Source organism: Oncorhynchus mykiss, chromosome 26, assembly GCF_013265735.2.
Source record: "Oncorhynchus mykiss isolate Arlee chromosome 26, USDA_OmykA_1.1, whole genome shotgun sequence".
Classification (NCBI taxonomy): Eukaryota; Metazoa; Chordata; class Actinopteri; order Salmoniformes; family Salmonidae; genus Oncorhynchus; species Oncorhynchus mykiss.
The window spans coordinates 24,483,324-24,503,571 of record NC_048590.1 but is presented as its reverse complement, the minus strand read 5'-3'; the positions used below and the strand labels follow the sequence as shown (position 1 = coordinate 24,503,571).

At 44.1% G+C, this 20,248-nt stretch overlaps 1 protein-coding gene across 4 annotated transcripts in view; it reads left to right on the top strand.

The window, feature by feature from the left end:
- Positions 1–16,599, top strand: part of LOC110506455 (SH2 domain-containing adapter protein F) — a 112,710-nt gene extending 96,111 nt beyond the window's left edge. For all 4 annotated transcript variants that reach the window (XM_036964017.1, XM_021586070.2, XM_021586075.2 and 1 more), the window contains 3 exons: positions 6,747–6,924; positions 7,139–7,258; positions 14,257–16,599. In XM_036964017.1, coding sequence (XP_036819912.1) covers positions 6,747–6,924; positions 7,139–7,258; positions 14,257–14,443 — 485 coding nt within the window. In that variant the 3' untranslated portion in view covers positions 14,444–16,599. The remainder of the gene's footprint in view (positions 1–6,746; positions 6,925–7,138; positions 7,259–14,256) is intronic.
- Positions 16,600–20,248: the final 3,649 nt, after the last annotated feature.

Here is a 20,248-nt window from a genome sequence, read left to right as displayed (position 1 = left end):
GTACTACTGTAGAGTGACCAATGGAGGCTGAGGTTTAAATTGGAAATGTGTTTAATGCCCTTCAAACTGTTCTATCCATTCCATTCCAGCCATTACAATGAGCCATCCTCCCTCCATCACCAGACAGCCAGACAGCGGGCCAGTAAAATGAGCTGGCTGTGTTCTGAGGGTGAGGACAGGCGGATGGATGATTTATGCCCTATAATGCCTTGGGAATGGCTGCACTTCCCCAATGCGTGGGATATGAGTGGGTTTTAGTGTGGCGTCTGGCTGAAAGAGGATCCTCTCTCTGTCTCAACTCCCACTACATCACAGGGGTCAGATGTTGAATATAGAGACTAGGAGTGGGGCCTCTCTAACCTTCCTGTGAGTACAGGTGCCTGCCTCTTGCCTCCTGTCGCCTCTGGCTACAGGCAAACAGGAGGAGATAGTAAGAGTAGGTTCCTAACCACTGCTACAGGGTCAGATGTTTTGACATCCTCCTAATGGTTAAAGTTGGGTGTAGGGTAATTAATCTGATCCTAGAACTGTTGGGGGCAAAAGCCATTGCTCCTCCTGGCCCTAGCCAGGTCTCCAGGCTACAAGCGTTACCAGGGCTATTATGATTAGCCGTGTGATATGGACCTGGATAGAACAGTGTCCAGTACAGCCGAACAGAACCTGTCTCACCAGTTCAACATCATTATCATATTTAAATATTGCCTGACAGCCGTGACAGTACAGATATTACATCTGCATATAAATAGAAGACCAATTCCTTTGTCTGGATGTAATGAAGAGCTTTTGCCTTTGTTTTCGGATGTGAATTGATTGTCTGGGCGTTCAGGCCATTCTTTTACCTTCTCTTCCCTCTGTCTCACTAGAATACAAACAATGTAATTAAAATATTTCATTTTTGTTCAAGGAATCTGCATGCATTTGCCTTTGGAGGATTGTTCCTTTGTCTTTGGAAAACTCATCAGAACACGTTTTGGAATTTGATAGAAAAATAACGTGCCTTGATGTTGAACTCATCAGAGAATAAGACCATTGGGCTCAGCAAATGTGTTTCTATATAATCCTTTCAACCGATCCTATTCGACTTCCCCAAGCACAATATACTCTGGATGTCAACAAAATGCAGTGGTTTTACAAGCTGCTCGTTCTCTCCCATGGCAGTGTATGGGTTCATGGTTTGATGCTCACAATGTGTCATGCATTTCAATGAGCCTTCAGACCTGTTAATCATTTCACACGTCAAGCTGGAATTATTAATTGTAAGCCTGTAATACAGTAGTAGATCTCAAGCTTTCCCCACTGACCAGTGAACTCACTCTTTGATGGAAGTACCATTAGTAAATGAGAATTAATTAGCTGGCTTAATAAGTAAATGTGCTGTGTGGAAGGTGGGTGGTAGTAGTGAGTGGTTTTCAGCTTGCTGAATTCCTTTGTCGCTCTCTCTCTATTCCCCCCCCCCATCCTCTCTGCTCTGCTCTGGGCATGTTCTGGTCCTCCAGATGTCCCTTTGACCTTTTGTGGCCTGCGTTTATCTAAGTCCCAGCCAATCAGCTCCCTCTCTCCATCTCCCTTGCTCTCTACCTCCATCCCCCTCCCTCCAGCCCTGCAGCCTGTGTTTTGTTGGGAGCCTGTAGAGATAGGTGGAAGGCTGGAGAGGGTGGGCCCTTCAACCATCCATCACCATCTGCCTGACAGTTCAATCTGATACCGAGATTCCATTTGCTCTGCTTTACATGCCACAGTACAGGTCGTGTAGACAGGCTGGCAGACGCACACACAGAACGGCGTGTTTGTAAGTCACTCTAACTGCCCCACAGGGCTCGTTACCTGTGTGCCAATCCTCTCTTCAACCTCCTCTTGTCCGTTCTGAGTGTGAGCGGTGGAGAATGAAAGGGAATGAGTTTGGGCTGAATATCACCAGGAATCAGCCAAACTATAATACCACTGCAGCTCCAGCTATTGTGGGGGAGACGGTTGGCAATCATAGAAGACACGGTCTCTTCACACTCAAACAAATAAAATGGTCGCTTTTTGTTGTTGTTAGTGGTTCACTCCTTAGTAATGCCTCTTTTGAAGCAATGTGCATTGCCTCTGAAAAGGGCCTGTTCTGACTATAAAGTGGTGAACACCACGGAGGATTGCCATTCACTCTGCCTAGGTGGAGGAGTCGAAAGCAAGAGAATAACAATTATTTAATCACATTGAGCGGGTTCCTTGTGGATCTGATGTTACTGTAGATGTCAGAGTTTAATTGAGGTGTTTTGAGTGTTTAGGAATTAAAGTATTAGGCATAATTAAAGGGGGAATTGAGAGCTCTGACTAGGGCTCAGGTGAACGTCAGTCTAAACTATCACGATCAAGCCATTAATAACAGACTTTAGTGCTGGTTCATATTCCTTCATAGACCTGGAATGTAGACAGACATTTGCCAATGTCATGTACTGGTATGTGATCGCTGATAGCATCAGCGCGTGTTCTGTCTGCCACGGTGATGACGGGTAGCTGACCGAAAGTGACAGAGGTTTCCTCACATGGGAACTCCTCGTGTTCTGATAATACTCTCCCTTTCACAACACACACTCACATATCCAACACCAACATACACATATACGCCCAGAGCACAGGGGGTTGGTGGCACCTTAATTGGGAGGACCGGCTCGTGGTAAAGACTGATACACCAAACACACGGTTTCCAGATATTTGATGCCGTTCCATTTACTCTGTTCCGGCCATTTATTATGAGCCGTCCTCCCCTCAGTAGTCTCCAATAGTTCAGAGATACAGGGGACATTGTTTTTATAGAGATAGGGTTTTGTTTTATTAATTAAAGAGGAAACAAAATATATAGACTACAGCAGTCCCTCTCCTGCTCTCTCTCTCTCTCTGACATTATTGCACACAAACACACGCAAGCACATACTCAGGGGAAGATTTGCTGCAGAGCTACAGATTGGCTGTGTCTTGGCTGACATGGTGTGGGACGTTGCAAACACGCATCTTTTCCCACCCGGTCAGTCTCCATGGAAACACTATCTCACACACATACACATATACCTTAAACATATACAAAGAGAGCTACTTGTACCGTTTACAGAAGCGGATGACATTTGTGTGAGAATATATCCTCCATGGAACAACAGAGAGTAGTAAAAACAAATAATTTGGCCTCGTTTATACTATACAATGTGTGTCATCTTCAGACTCAATTATGTATCAGTGCAAAAAAGTGAAGAGTGCAAAAACACCATTATCATTCTGTATAACCAAGCCATTGAACTGGTTTGCGCTTTAGAGCAATGTTTCACTAAGGCTGTGTTTACACAGGCAGTCCAATTCAGATTTTTATTTATTTTTGCTATTAAATGGTATTTTGACCAGTCATATCCTTTGGCAATTAATTCAGAAAAACCTCAGAATTGGGCTGCCTGTGTAAATGCAGCCTTAGCTTATTAGAAGTACTGATATGTCAATTCACATGAACAATAGAAATTAGGTTAAGGGGAACCCCTGGTGGCCAGTGGTGGAACAACATGATCATAAGTGCTTGAGCTTTGCCAGTGGTAAGTAAGCACATGCTGTGCATGCTTCAGGGATGCTCAGAATAGGTTTCTGCTGCTCAGTATGGAGCTTAGCATCAGGAAGACAGTTAAATGCTTCTAGTTGTGCATGTCAGGCATTTACATTAAGTTGTTTACTGGAAGACATCTACGTGTATTAATACACGTAAGAGTTATACACTGAACAAAAATATAAATGCAACATGCAACAATTTCAAAGATGTTACTGAGTTACAGTTCATATAAGGAAATCAGTCAAATGAAATAATGTCCTTAGGCCTAATCTATGGATTTCACATGACTGGGAATACAGATATGCATCAGTTAGTCAAAGATGCCTTAAAAAAAAAGGATGGATCAGAAAACCAGTCTGTAACTGGTGTGACCACCATTTGCCTCATGCAGCGCGACACATCTCCTTCGCATAGAGTTGATCAGGCTGTTAATTTTGGCCTATGGAATGTTGTCCCACTCCTCTTCAATGGCATTGCAAAATTGCTGGATATTGGCGGGAACTGAGATCCCAAACATGGCGGGAACAGAGCAACCCAAACATGCTCAATGGATGACATGTCTGGTGAGTATGCAGGCCATGGAAGAACTGGGATATTTTCAGCTTCCAGGAAGTGTGTACAGATCTTTCTGACATGGGGCCGTGCATTATCATGCTGAAACATGAGGTGATGGCGGCAGATGAATGGCACGACAATGGGCCTCAGGATCTCGTCACGGTATCTCTGTGCATTCAAATTGCCGTCAATTTGTGTTTGTTGTTAGTAGCTTATACCTGGCCATACCATAACGCCACTGCCTTCATGGGGCACTCTGTTCACAACGTTGACATCAGCAAAATGTCTGCCATCTGCCTGGTACAGTTGAAACCGGGATTCAGCCGTGAAGCGCGCCATTGGCCATCGAATGAGTATTTGTCCACTGTCTGTTAAGTCTGTTATGCCTCCGAACTGCAGTCAGATCAAGACCCTGGTGAGGACGACGGGATGAGCGTCTCTGCGACGGTTTCTGACAGTTTGTGCAGAAATTCTTTGGTTGTGCAAACCCACAGTTTCATCAGCTGTCCGGGTGGCTGGTCTCAGACGATCCCGCAGGTGAAGAAGCCAGATGTGGAGGTCCTAGACTGGCGTGGTTACACTTGGTCTGCGGTTGTGAGGCCAGTTGGATGTACTGCCAAATTCTCTAAAACGACGTTGGAAGCTACTTATAGTAGAGAAATTAACATTCAATTCCCTGGAAACAGCTCTGGTGGACATTCTTGCAGTCAACATGCAAATTGAATGCTCCCTCAACTTGAGACATCTGTGGCATTGTGTTAGAGTGGCCTTTTATTGTCCCCAGCACAAGGTGCACCTGTGTAATGATCATGAGGTTCATTCCGCTTCTTGATATGCCACACCTGTCGGGTGGTTAGATTATCTTGGCAAAGGATAAATGCTAACTAACAGTGACATAAACAAATTTGTGCACAAAATTTGAGAGAAATAAGCTTTTTGTGCGTGTATAACATTTCTGGGATCTTTTATTTCAGCTCATGAAACATGGGACCAACACTTTACATGTTTCGTTTTATACTTTTGTTCAGTGTATAATGGTGGAAGGACTGTAAGGACTCTCAATGTTACAATAGCTTTACAGAAAGTGAAACGCTATCCTTTGACTGGAGGTGTGGTCTAGACTAGACAAGCGTATTCCTCCCCATCGACATGTTGTGATTCCAGTGGCTCTTGTCTGTCTGTCTGTCTGTCTGTCTGTCTGGAGCTGTCCACTCAGTGAAATTAAAGCCAGGCCTGGAGTGAGATTAGCCCTTGAGATGAGTGGTGGCGGGGGGCATGCAATCACAACTAAGAGTATGCTAAATGAACTGCTTCCATCAGAGGCTCAACGTTTGATGTTGCTCCACTCCTCTTGAAGTCCTAAAGCGGTCTTCAGCATTCTGGCAGTGACAGACCCTGGTAATGTGTTTTGATGTTTGGAGGGTGACCTCAGTTTACTGCTGGGGGGTAGCAAGGCCAAGGCAACTGGAAATGGGTCTCTTTCCAAAGGATGGTGTGACATCAACTACAGGAATGAGCTGTGGAGTAAAACCCCCCCCACCCCCTTTCTCCTGTGTCACTGTCTCTGACCTTTAACCGCTGACCACAACCAGGAAGTTCTGAGGTTTCAACTTCTACTCCTGGTCCCCTCCCACGCTCTGATCTCACATCAGACTGTGTAAATAGGGAGATTGAGTAGCTTGTTTCTGATTGTTCTAAAAGCAACTCTCTGACCTCTAGCGTTTAGTCAGGGTCGTGTCACTATTTAGATGGATCACCTCCAAGGGAGCCTGTCTATTCTACAGTTAGTGACCTTGGCACTTTTCAAGGCCTGGCTCAGTGATTAGCCTAGACTAGTTTGTACATGTTGTGTTTTCCCTCCCGTCTGGCACAGTGTGGCTGGATTGATTTCTGTCTCGCTCTGCGAAGGTCCTTGAGAGGGATGTGTTGTACAAAGTGGTGGTGTGTGCGTTTTAAACACTGAGGCATGGTTGTCTCCTCTCATTAACACGTCTCACTTCAGCACAGCACATACAAGCCAGGAAAGACCAGGAGGAATCATGAATAATAAGTCACAACAGCTCTGTTTTTCACAGATATGCCTGAAATTTAGAACACGTGCTTCTCTGAACTCAACGCCACTTTAGTTTAATTGCTTACAATTGACGAGTACAGGAAACACAAGATGGACTTCAATGGTCAGTGTGTTAAAGCTAGAATCCTTAGTTGCTACATCCATTTTGGACTTATAAAGTAATGATATATACCCATTGATTCTTGAAGTATATCATTTCTAAATGTCTCATGAGCTGAGTTCAACTGTCATACCTCATCAGACTCATATCAGCTTGTTTTTACTCATTTTGTAAACAATATAAATGTAGGCAAACATCGAATAGCCTCAAAACATTGTTAAAACTATAATTTTGATGTCATGGGTGGTCTGTACTTGCATCCATAGCTCTGTCTATGAATTTGAGGGGTTACATTACTCGAAGGCCCATCCCTTAGCTATTTGCAAAAACCGAGGCAGGGTGTTCAATGTTCCAAGGCTGATACTTGAAATGTCTCCAGAATGTCTCTATTGAGATGCTGTTGTATTGTGATGCTCATATCTGGCGGTGTCTCCTTCATTTACTTACAGTCCAGTTTGAAGGGGCGGAGAAGTCCAGAATGTCGCCCACCAGGGAGGGTAAAGGAGGGCGTCCGCCCCGCATCCACTCCAGTTGCTGTCTGGTCAACACCAAGATGACCTCTCTGGACCACTGCAGTGCTGCTCTGGGGGAACGCATTGACCCCTCCATGTCCCTGGAGAGCCAATTGTAAGTCATCCTCCCCTACTGTCTTTCTATCCACAGAATTATAATGAGTAGTAATTCTATTCTTGTGATTCTCTCCAGGGATTTGGTATTTTTTGTTTTGGTGCTTCTGAGGTAGAGCTGTGTGGAGATATTTGATAGTCTTTTGACGTTAGATAACAAGCACTTTCTCCATTTGAAGCTCTGTTTTATCCTCCCTCTTCTCTCCACCCTGTAGCTGGTACCATGGAGCGATCAGCAGGACGGATGCGGAGTCTCTGCTGAGGCTGTGTAAGGAGGCCAGCTACCTGGTGAGGAACAGTGAGACCAGCAAGAACGACTTCTCCCTCTCACTCAAGTAAGACCCTTCCCATACATACTGTCCACTACACACAAGTAATCAGTGTACAGTTGATGACACCCCACCCTCTCACACACACGGGAGAATATACAGCACCCAGTACCCGCAGTGCTTTCTAACTTATTCCACATTTTGTTGTTATTCAACATTTATTGTATAGATTTCATCCATTTAGATTTAATCCACATAATGCCCCATATTAACAAAGTGAAAACATGTTTTAAAAAGGTTTGCAAACTTATTGAAAATGAAATACAGAACTATCTCATTTACAGAAGTATTCATACCCCTGTGCTGACACTGCAAATTGAGCTCAGGTGCATCCAATTTCCTTTGATTGTCCTAGAGCTGTCGCTACAACTTGATTGGAGTCCACCTGTGGCCAATTCAATGGTTTGGACATAATTTAGAAGGAAACACACCTGTCTATATAAGGTCCCACAGTTGACAGTGCATGTCAGAGATGTCCATAGATCGCCGAGATCGAATTGTGATGAGGCATACACTACCGTTCAAAAGTTTGGGGTCACTTAGAAATGTCCTTGTTTTCCTCAACTGGCAGCTTCATTAAATAGCACCCGCAAAACACCAGTCTCAACATCAACAGTGAAGAGGCAACTCCGGGATGCTGGCCTTCTAGGCAGAGTTCCTCTTTCCAGTGTCTGTGTTCTTTTGCCCATCTTAATCTTTTATTTTTATTGGCCAGTCTGAGATATGGCTTTTTCTTTGCAACTCTGCCTAGAAGGCCAGCATCCCGGAGTCGCCTCTTCACTGTTGATGTTGAGACTGGTGTTTTGCGGGTGCTATTTAATGAAGCTGCCAGTTGAGGACTTGTGAGGCGTCTGTTTCTCAAACTAGACACACTAATGTACTTGTCCTCTTGCTCAGTTGTGCAAAGGGGCCTCCCACTTCTCTTTCTATTCTGAATAGGGTCAGTTTGCGCTGTTCTGTGAAGGGAGTAGTACACAGCGTTGTACGAGTACTTAAGTTTCTTTGCAATTTATTGCATGGAAAAGCCTTCATTTCTCAGAACAAGAATAGACCGACGAGTTTCAGAAGAAAGTTTTGTTTCTGGCCATTTTGAGCCTGTAATCGAACCCACAAATGCTGACACTTAGGCCTGAATGCAAAGCACTAAGTCTGGAGAAAACAAGGCACAGCACATCACCTGTCTAACCTCATCCCTACTGTGAAGCATGGTGGTGGCAGCATCATGCTATGTGGATGCGATTCAGCGGCAGAGAATGGGAGACTGGTAAGGATAGAGGGAACAATGAATGGAGCCAAATACAGGCAAATCCTTGATGAGAGCCTGCTTCTGAGTGCAAATGACCTTTGCAACAGTACAATGACCGCAAGTATACAGCCAAAGCAAGGCTGGAATGGCTTCAGAACAAGAATGTGAAAGTACTTGAGTGGCCCAGCCAAAGCCGAGACTTGAATCCCATTGAAAATCAGTGGAAAGATGGAAGTTGCTTCTACAAAGTATTGACTTTATGTAAATGAGTTATTTCATTTTCAATACATTTGCTAACATTTTTGCTACTATTTTTGTTTCTGTGTGTAGATGGGTGAGAAAACAATCACCTTAATCCATTTTGAATTTAGGCTGTAACACGACAAAATGTGGAATAAGTCAAGGGGCATGAATACTTTCTGATGGCACTATATACAATTTACACACACACACACACACACACACACACACACACACACACACACACACACACACACTTCACTGAGGGTGTTCACGGGTTATCATAGAGTAGAGTTCTATAGATAGAGTGCCAGTTCAACACACAGTACAGCACCATTATTCTGCCTCCAGGAGTCTTCCTCACCTCCTACCTACCTGCTGACTGTCTCTTCAGTATGGTTATACATGTCACCTTTAAGAACCCTGTCCTTCCTACATGATGCCCTCCCACCTCCACCAGGTAACCTCTCTGGTGCTCTGATTTGCTGACTTGCCCAGAACTGAATTCATAATGCCCCCCTGGCTGACCTCTGCCCCCTGACTGTGACCTGGCCAGCGGAGAGTCCAGGGGACAGGCTCTGATTGGTTTAGTCTGGTCGGACATTTGGCTGGAGGGTAGCTTAAAGGGTCTCACTGCACAGCTGGCACTCACCTCCGCAAGGCAGTCACATGCCATCGACTCAGAGGCTCTGAGGGCTCACACGACCGCAGGGAGCCAGCCAACTGATGAGTGTCAGCGGGCTGCCATTTCCCGAGCACACAGCCATACCTGGCTGAGAACCATTTCACCACAGGGGCAGAGAAAGTGCCTCTGATATGAGCTGCAGAGAGGATAACTGCTTGAGTTATGGAAGACAGTTCTACAGTATTATTGTCACCTTTCTTCAGATACAAACTGGCATTTGCGCTCTCTTGTCGTTGGCTTTTTCTTTGCTTATTCACAATAAAGCACACATCTGTTGATAAAATCGGTGATAGATTAGATACATTGCAGCAGGGGGGGAAACCGTTCCTGGTTCTGAGGACGCTCCTCGTCAGTCAGCTTTAGGCTCATCTCTACTGGCAGGAGGAGATGATACTGTCCAGAACTGCTCCTCACACTGACTGACTGCTCATTTCATTACCAGAGCTCTGGGACTCTGCTCTGGCCTGTCTGGGGGGGGACACAAGGAATTAGACTGGTGGGCTTGATTGGGCAGACAGTGCTGGGCCATTGGCTGGACTGTCTGGTGCAGTAGGCTGGTAGGCCTTATTGGACAGACAGGGCTGGGGTTGTTTGGGGAGACTTTATTTAACTAGGCAAGTCAGTTAAGAACAAATTGTCATTTACAATGACGGCCAAACCCGGCGCTGGGCATATTGTGCGCCGCCCTATGAGACTCCCAATCAAGGCCAGATGTGATACAGTACGGATTCAAACCAGGGACTGTAGTGATGCCTCTTGCACTGAAATGCAGTACCTTAGACTGCTGCGCCACTTGGGAGGCCACTGTGACACATCCCATGCTGTGTCTGAGGGGGTGTAGGAGAGGAGTGTTGTTGATCTCCAACAGGAGCTGTCCTTCTCAGTCAGCCCACGCACTGTGACCTTTCAGCCAGCAGCACTGAACCTCTGACCCTGTCAATCCAGCTGGCTCCATGGTCAGTCACAGTGGAAGAAAGTCATATTGACTCTATGTTCAAAGTTCAAACACATAGACTTCTGAGTGCGTCTTGGTCCACCAATGTCCACCAATAATGGGACTAATTGTGTCAGTTCCAGAAAGGAGTGATGGGATTAATTGTTCCGTGTCTGTGTGCTTGTGAACCATAAATCATAGTTGTGTAAAAGGCTGTTTACAACACTCTCTTTGTTGGACCTCCTGCACAGATCAGTGGAGATGTCATCCACCCAGGGCAGAGGGCAAAGGCAGGAAGGCAGATATTTCTAAACAGCTCTCTGGTGTGTGTGGTGGATCATGTGCCTGTGTCCTGCCAGCATGACTGTGTTTGTTGTGCAGTACTGGTAGGAAACAGAGGAGGCTGTAGGGTCATTCAGATCAACCCAGTAAACAATCAGCGGGTTGATTCATGGATTCGGCAGTGGGGAGGGGGTGATACAGAGTTCAGTCTGCTCATGTTGGAGCCTCCTGCTTCCTAGAAACCTCTGTGGCAGAGGCTTGAGACCCAATGTGTAGGCCATATATGTTGGAAGATGCTGAAACCTCTGTGGCAGAGGCTAGAGACCCTGTGTTTAGATACTCCATGACTGGAGCTGCTGAAATATTCATGAGGCCAAATCGGCGGCACGTTTGTGCTTTGCATCATTGATGAAGGCCCAGACTTTCACTGACCGTGAATCTCCAGAGCCTTTTGACAGGGAGAGAGGGTACCTTGTCTCTGTCTCTCCTCCTCTCTCTGAAGATGAGTGCTCTTTTAGGTGCATAAAACACATTTAGCCTTTCACTGGTCTCTGAGTGGCTTAGCTCCCCCTCCTCCCCCCAGGGGAGGGTTTTACACAGCCGGTTTTACGGGCTGACTGAGGTAGAAAATAAACAGTTGAAAGAGGAAAACAAAGATTTATGCAACAAAATGTGTTGATGCTATAACACATGGGAAACTAGAAAGCCTTGGAGTTGTAGAAAGAACAACAAAATCTCTCAGCGTTGGCAGTTGAACTCATGTCAGGAGAGGCAAACATGTCTCCGAAAAGTGTCCTCGCTTTGTCTTTCTTGTGAGAGACCGGGATCTCCCAGTGAGGGCTCTTCTAGTTTGTTATGGAGTACGTGATTCAGTGCACAGTTCAGTGCGTTTTATTAATGCATGTATTCTTCTTGGATATTACCACAACTGGAATGGTTCCCAAATGAAACACGACAACAACACAGTTTCTTACAGAATAGTTGACCTATAATGAGCAGCACCAACCACATTCTTGTTTTTAAAATCCCTCTAAACCACGAGGAACAGGTGTGGTCATGTCCCGATCATGTTAGTGATCCTTCCAGGCAGACACACTCTGTTTGTGGCTGTCGCAGTACGTATTAAACCCGGAAGAGTGGCTATTCAGGACAATTCCTGTCCCACAATGCTTCTTAAGGTCAAGGCTTTCTTTCTGGATCATTATCTTCTGTTGGGTGAGTTTTGGCTTCTCTGAAGCCATGGATTTATTGCGTTGAAGCATCATTCATGGTGCAGTCTAATATATGTAGAGAGGTTGAGATAAACGATGATGGCTGTCAGCCTATTTCTCTGCTTGAAGGATGAGCGGGTTCAAGTGAAAGTCATAGACCCCGGTGAACAGGACACCAGACCTCCAGAGTGAAATGAATCCCGATTAGACCATAAAAAAGCGCACAACTAAATAGGATACGATAACAAACACAAAATGCCCAGTCTGGTCAAAAATAGCCCTACATTTCTGTTATCAGACAGCGGTGGTCTGTTGCGCCGTTGTCTCAGTCTCCACGGAGCTGAAACGCGATAAGCGTAGCTAAAACGCTGACGGGGAAGGAAATCTTAGGAGGATTTCTAAAATGTTCCTATTGATGTGTTTAGCTTTTTAAGTGGTGTGCTCGTGTAAGCCAAGGCCTGTCTCCTCAAGCTGTTGATGAATCAAACTCACTTTACCTTCAGAGTGGCCTCTCCTCTCCTGGTCCAGCTTAAGAAGCAGCAACACAGTGACTACATCCCAAATAGGAAACAGGGTGTAATTTGGGATGTAGGCAGTGAACAGGCTGTGTGACTAGAGATATCTGTCCTCATCTACTCTAACCAATAAACTTTGATTTGATGAACATCCTGGTAATGACAGAGATGTATTCAACTGGAGGAGCTGGCTGGCTGATCAGGCTCAGTGATGGAGGAGGCTGAAACTAGCTGTATTTACTTCACTTTTATAGCAGCAGAGAAACCCTGCAGTCCTCTCCCTCAGCTCTCTTATAAAATGATCATCCACCTCTCCGCACGCTAGATCCTCTCAATCTCCCTCGTTTCTTTTACGGTCTCTGTCTCCCCCTCTCCGACTCCTCTCTCCTTCTACCTCCCCCTCCCCCTCTCAACTATACACGTCAAGGCTGTGACTTGCCAGTCGTACAGTAGCAGTGTGTTGACATGAGAGATTTCTTGTTGACTGTCCTTCATGGTCCTTACTAGTTTCAGCGTGTCACACTAGGGTTTTATCTCTTGGTTCATGGACTGATGAAAGATTTGACTTACAAAAAGTATTTGCCTCTGATGTTTTGAGAAATGTCATTTTTAATTTTTATTGTCCCTTAATTGAACCTGTTAAGTTTCTCCTTGATCCTAATGTTGGTGTTTTCTCCATGGCTGTGTTTATGTTGGTGTCTTAGTGAGATAATATGACTTCAGGCTTTTCAAATGCAATTATAAGATAACGGAAGATGCCCAGCAAGTTGTGCTTTCTGCTGATAATGGACACACACCACACACCACACGCACACGCACACACACACACACACACACACACACACACACACACACACACACAGACACACAGAGACAGACAGAATGGCTTAGAACACATATTTCCATCTTTGAATGCCATTCCCCGCATATGGGAACAGGAAGTCATTGCAGTCCATCACTGTCTGGCTGTTATTCCACAGTTGTATTTCTGTTGACAGGAGAGGTGACACCTGCTCTGCTAAATATTGTATATATACTTTTCCTAACTGTGTAAGTCCTCCGGGTGAGCTGATTCTGCAGTATCTTGGGCATTGCACAATGCAAACAGAAGAAAAAACATTCTCTGGGACCATGAGTCAGTGTGTGCTCAGTGCTTGACACTAACCTGATGCTGTGTGTTTGGCTACTTGTCGCAAAAAAGGTTTCTGATAAATGGTCTACTGAGGACTTTTCCTCTAGCCCTTCTCCCCCTCTACCTCGCTCTCTTTCACCCCTCTCCCCCTCTTCCTCACTATCTCCATCTTCCTCTCTCTCTTTCTCCCCCTCTACCTCACCATGTCCCTCTTCCTCTCTCTCTCTCTCTCTCTCTCTCTCTCTCTCTCTCTCTCTCTCTCTCTCTCTCTCTCTCTCTCTCTCTCTCTCTCTCTCTTTCTCTTTCTCTTTCTCTTTCTCTCGATCTCTTCTCTCTCTCCCTCTCTATCTTTGACCTCTCCCTCTCCTTGTATGTGATAAAAGGCCCGTGTCACTGCCATCCTCCCTGCAGTATAATGGGTTTTATACAGCCACATTTCTCATTAAGACAAGGCTCCAGAGCAGGAGATTACTTAAGAGCTGCAAAGCACACACATCCAAGGCTCCGGCTCAGCCCTAGAAATACTGTAGGGAGCACAGCCCAGGGAGCTTTTCATTTGCTCTGCATTTATTAACTGGTGTAGCCTAAGTGATTCTTCCTGGCTGCTCATTAGACTAGTAGCACTCTCTATTTACAGTATATAGGAGTGTGTACAGTATATGACTTGTACTGCATCACCTGGGAATGATCTGTCACTGTACCGCTGGGAGATAAAGCACTCAATGTTTAGAGCTGATATTGTTTTCTCTCTCCCTCTAGGAGCAGCCAGGGCTTCATGCACATGAAGCTGTCAAGGACAAAGGAGAACAAGTACATCCTGGGTCAGAACAGCTGTCCCTTCGACAGTGTCCCCGAGATCATCCACTTCTACTCCAGCCGCAAGCTGCCCATCAAGGGGGCCGAGCACATGTCCCTGCTCTACCCCGTGGCCATCAGGACACTATAGTGACATGGCCTTCCACAAAGGTCACACAGGGGTCAGATGCCCTCTCCTGACACCTCCCCTAGGAAACCCTGTCGCTCTGCCTATTTCCTTCTGTTTGATTGGTCTGAAGGACAGAGTTCAAGTTGGCGGAGGAGGCAGGGATGACGAGGATAATGCAGCTCACCGGTCATCACCTACCTGATCCCAGACCTGCTATTAACTTTTTGTTTGTATTTTCTACAACATTATCATTGCATCATTGACTGAAACATCATCTGCAAGCATTGTTTCACTGATCCCAGTGCCACTTTGTACCCATCTCTTCCACACAAGACCTGTTCATATTGGATTTGGCTCCATGTTATGCTGAAAGTGTAATGTTTGTTTAGTGAGAGAAACCTAAAGATTGTAATGTCCTTATAAAGGAAGCAGGGAAGGCAAATTCATGTATTGGGGTTATATATGGGCACTCTACAGTGGCTGGCAAACTCAATAAACCTGCCCTGTGTGAATACTTTTCAGTGCAACAACAGTTTAGTGTTTAAGTGCTGTACGGTCTGCAGACTGACGTCTCTGTCTATTCCCGGGACTGTATTTCTGATATCCTTCACCACGGGTGTCCCATTGGTAGGACAGTGTAAGCACAGCTCTTGTTTGACAGTCAGCAGACTGATAGATGGATCACTACTATATTACACAGCAGTAGCACCATTGGCTAAATGAGCCAGAGATGGGCGCCTAGTCTCAAAATGGTCCAAATTACCTTCCCAATCCCCCATCGTAGAATATCTTTGCATGGGTAGAATGGAATATGCCTGCATTGTCTACCTCAGAAAATCAATTTCATTCGTGAATCTGCAGATCAATAGGTACAATGGGATTGCAGATATTGATCCAACCCCCACCATGAGACTCCTATTCCCAACAAATTGCATCTATGGTTTAAGAATATGTTTTTGCATAAACCAGTCACATGTTTTTGTTTCTTTTTTTTTTTTACTACATTTTACAGATCAGCATTTGTATGTATAGTCACTATGAAATTGTGTGATGTCAGTAACACATGTTTGGTTAATGCCTTATAATGCATGGGTTGAATCAGTCGGATTAGATCCGCTGATTTCTAGAGTTCTGCTTCTTTCAACGATTGTTCTGTGACTAATTTATTCTGGGGTAATTCTTCTTATTACAGATGTGTTACTCCTCTCTGTGAAGGCCTGCCTCGTGGCATCCAGCCCTCACTATTCTCTGCCATGTGATCGTGTTTGGCCAGAGTTTAAATACCCCGGACCTGGTCTCATATACTGTGGTGCTTCACTTCGTGTTTTAGTCAGTTCTGCTTCATGTGTCCAACTGCCTCTGTGGCCTGACTCTGGTGGCCTGACTGAGACACTGAGGAGTAATGGTGTCTCGTGACCAATGGGATTGTCAAGCCTCACATAAAGACTGTAGAAGCCCCATGGACCAATCAGAGGACTCAATTTTCCTAAATGAACCCTGACCTCCAGTCTGTCATAACCCCTCTATTTGTTCGAATTATTTAATACACACATCTCAAAATTGGTTTCTTATTCAGTTCACTCTTGATTTCCTCCATTGTCTCTGTGTTCTATCCTCTACCCACACGACTCTTATTCTGGTACAGACCTTGAGGTTAGAGACATTGCTTGAAGCCTCTCTTTGTTCTTGGAGTTTGACTTCTCTCCTGAACTAGAGGGACTGACGTGTCCTTTAATCTTATCGTTTACAAGGAGAGTGCTGAAGCATGCTATGCAATCCCATAACCAGTAGGTGGCATCATTGCGGATGTGGAAGTCTAAGGCTGTTTTCCAACTGGCATTTCCAAAGAATTAAGAGAATCATACAGGTGTTTGCTGGAGGTGAATTGATTCTGTTGGTAAGTTAAAGGACCAAGTAAAGTAGGGTTGCATACAGCAGCAGTGGTTCCCAACCTTTTTCAGATAATGAACCACCAACTGAATTTTGCTCTGCCCGGAGTACCTCTGAAGTACTATACACCCCCATGTGCATTTTACCAGTAGACCTATGGTCTCACGAGTCTTCTAAAGTATATATATATATATACTGTGTGTGGATTGATGTGTAAAAAAATATTTAACACATTTTAAAATAAGGCTGAAACATAAACTGTAAAAAGGGAAGGGGTCTGAATACTTTCAGAATGCACCGGACATATGGATGTATATATATATATATATATATATATATATATATATATATATATATATATATATATATATATATATATATAGTACCAGTCAAAAGTTTGGACACATCTACTCATTCAAGTGTTTTTTTTTCTTTTTCTTTTTTTTTGTAGAATATTAGTGAAGATATCAAAACTATGAAATAACACATATGGAATCATGTAGGAACCAAAAAAGTGTTAAACAAATCAAAATAGATTTTAGATTCTTCAAAGTAGCCACCCTTTGCCTTGATGACAGCTTTGCACACTCTTGGCATTCTCTCAACCAGCTTCATGAGGAATGCTTTTCCAACAGCCTTGAAGGAGTTCCCACATATGCTGAGCATTTGTTGGCTGCTTTTCCTTCACTCTGTGGTCCAACTCATCCCAAACCATCTTAATTGGGTTGAGGTCGGGTGATTCGGCACTCCATCACTCTCCTTCTTGGTCAAATAGCCCTTACACAGACTGGAGATGGGTCATTTTGGGTCATTGTTCTGTTGAACAACAAATGATCGTCCCACTAAGCACAAACCAGATGGAATGGAGTATCGCTGCAGAATGCTGTGGGAAACATGCTGGTTGTGTGCTTTGAATTCTAAATAAATCACTGACAGGGTCACCAGCAAGCATCCCCACACCAAAACACATCCTCCATGCTTCACAGTGGGAATCCATGCATGCAGAGATCATCCATTCACCTACTCTGCGTCTCACAAAGACACGGCGGGTGGAACCAAAAATCTAAAATTTGGACTCATCAAACCAAAGTACAGATTTCCACCGGTCTAATATCCATTGCTTGTATTTCTTTGCCCAAACAAGCCTCTTCTTCTTATTGGTGTCCTTTAGTGGTTTCTTTGCAGCAATTCGACCATGAATGCCTGATTCACGCAGTCTCCTCGGAACAGTTGATGTTGAGATGTCTGTTACTTGAACTCTATGAAGCATTTATTTGGTCTCCAATCTGAGGTGCAGTTACCTCTGCTGCAGAGGATAACTTCATTAGAGGTAACTCTGGGCCTTCCTTTCCTGTGGCGGTCCTCACGAGAGCCTGTTTCATCATAGCGCTTGATGGTTTTTAAGACTGCACTTGAAGAAACGTACAAAGTTCTTGACCTTCATGTCTTAAAGTAATGATGGACTTTAATTTCTTTTTGCTTATTTGAGCTATTCTTGCCATAATATGGACAAGGGCTTTTACCAAATAAGGTTATCTTCTGGATACCACCTCTACCTTGTCACAACACAACTGATTGGCTGAAATGCATTAAGAAGGAAATACATTCCACAAATAAAATTTTAAGAAGGTACACCTGTTAATTGAAATGTATTCCAGGTGACTACCTCATGAAGCTGGTTGAGAGAATGCCAAGAGTGCAAACCGTCATCAAGGCAAAGGGTGGCTACTTTGAAGAATCTCAAATATAAAATATATTTACTTTTTTGGTTAGTACATGATTCCAAATGTTTTATTTCATAGTTTTGATGTTTTTCACTATTATTCTACAATGTAGAAAATAGTAAAAATAAAGAAAAACCCTTGAATGAGTAGGTGTGTCCAAACTTTTGACTGGTACTATATATGTATATGTGTATATATATATATAAGTATGTATGTACATATGTCCGGTGCATTCTGAAAGTATTCAGACCCCTTCCCTTTTTAAATAGTTTATGTTTCAGCCTTATTTTAAAATGTGTTAAATATTTTTTTACACATCAATCCACACACAGTACCTCACAAAGCAAAAAAACAGTTTTATTTATACATATTTTTATTTATTTAATTTACATAAGTATTCAGACTCTTTGCTATGAGACTCAAAATTGAGCTCAGGTACATCCTGTTTCCATTGATCATCCTTGAGATATTTCTACAACTTTGAGTCCATCTCTGGTAAATTCAATTGATTGGACATGATTTGGAAAGACACACACCTGTCTATATAAGGGCCCACAGTTGACAGTGCATGTCAGAGAAAAAAACAAGCCATGAGGTCTAAGGAATTGTCTGTAGAGCTCCGAAGAAGGGATTGTGTTGAGGAACAGATCTGGGGAAGGGTACCAAACAATATAAACAAATATATACATTTGCATAAATGTCTAAACTTGTTTTTGCGTTGTCGTTATGGAGTATGGTGTGTAGATTGATGGGGGGGGGGGGTGTAATCCAGTTTAGAATAGAATAAGGCTGTAACGTAACAAAATGTGGGAAAAGTCAAGGGGTCTGAATACTTTCCGATTGCACTACATGTCTTAAGAATGTTCCTGTGTGGTAGAGATGAAACATTTGAAGAAGAGGAGGATCTTTAGTCAGTGCTGCTGACAGACGCATGTTACTGTAGGCAAGGTCCCACGTACGTTGTCCACACTGCCCAGAGGAAGACCCCTCGCCTGGCTAGAAGGAGGAAGGGAGGGGACTCTGGAAGGCAAAGAAGGGGCTTTGTCTCAATCAGCAGACTCACTGTTCACTTTATGTCTCTGTGGGAACCTGAAATAGTCCTTCTCACCCTCAGAGAAGTGTTGTGTTGTGTGTGCGCATTGCCATCAGCCATTGACTTACTCTGTGATTTTAGTGCTTTTGTGTACATTTTCTTCCCTTGTATGTATGCACTACTTTAACATATCTGTACAGTCCCTCATCGCCAAATGTATATACTGAATGTATTGTATGGGGACATAGAGGCATCAAGTTTCAACCTAAATAAAGTAGAGTTTATGAGTCCAAAACCCTCTTGTCTGTTGGCTCTTTCTTGATGCTGCAACAAACATGTTACAAAAAAAAATGATAATCCAAAAGATGTTTTTAACTCCATACCGTTGTGGTTACCAGTTACCATGGTATGGGTCTATTCAATGGTAAGTGCCATAGCGCTACTCTGTTGGTTGATTCACAGACGGGGTATTGAAAGAATAGTAAGAGAGGATAAAGTCACTGATGTCGACCTAGTAGTGAATGGTCATCTGCTCCACCACACAATCCCAACCCTGTTCTCACTGCACACCGTCCGGCCGTGATGATATTATAGTGATTTAATTAACTGACCCAAGATCTGTACAGAGGAAATGTATTAATTGCTGTATAAGCCAAACACGGTCTGAGTCGGTCTCTAGCGTCTTTCTTCGAGAGCATACTTAATTCATGAATTAATAAACGACTACAGGAGAGCTCTGAGAGACAGAGAACAGCGGTTGAGATTACAGAGAACACACCCTGGGCTGTGATGGTGTGTGATGGTGCTAGAGAATCCTTCATTTAAACACACAGGCGTGGCTTTAACAAGCAGACCAGACGGCCTTGGGATTCAGGCCACATGGCTTTGATGCTCTTTCTGCTCCTGAAAAGGAATCCGTGTTCGTTAGCGTGCTCCTCTCCCCAGCTCTTCTCCTGTTGCCTCCTGTTGTTAGGTGGGGCTAGATCAATGTGTAAACATCCTTTGAGAGCCTCACAATGGAGCCAAGCTGGCCTATAAAGTCTACAGTGTTTTCTATTACATACAGCTTGTATGAAGAGACAGAGGGCAGACAGATGGATGTTACCACCGACAACCAAAAGCAATAAGGATAAGGCAGGGAATGTGTGATCCACTTCTACCTCTTTTGTGAAAATGTGG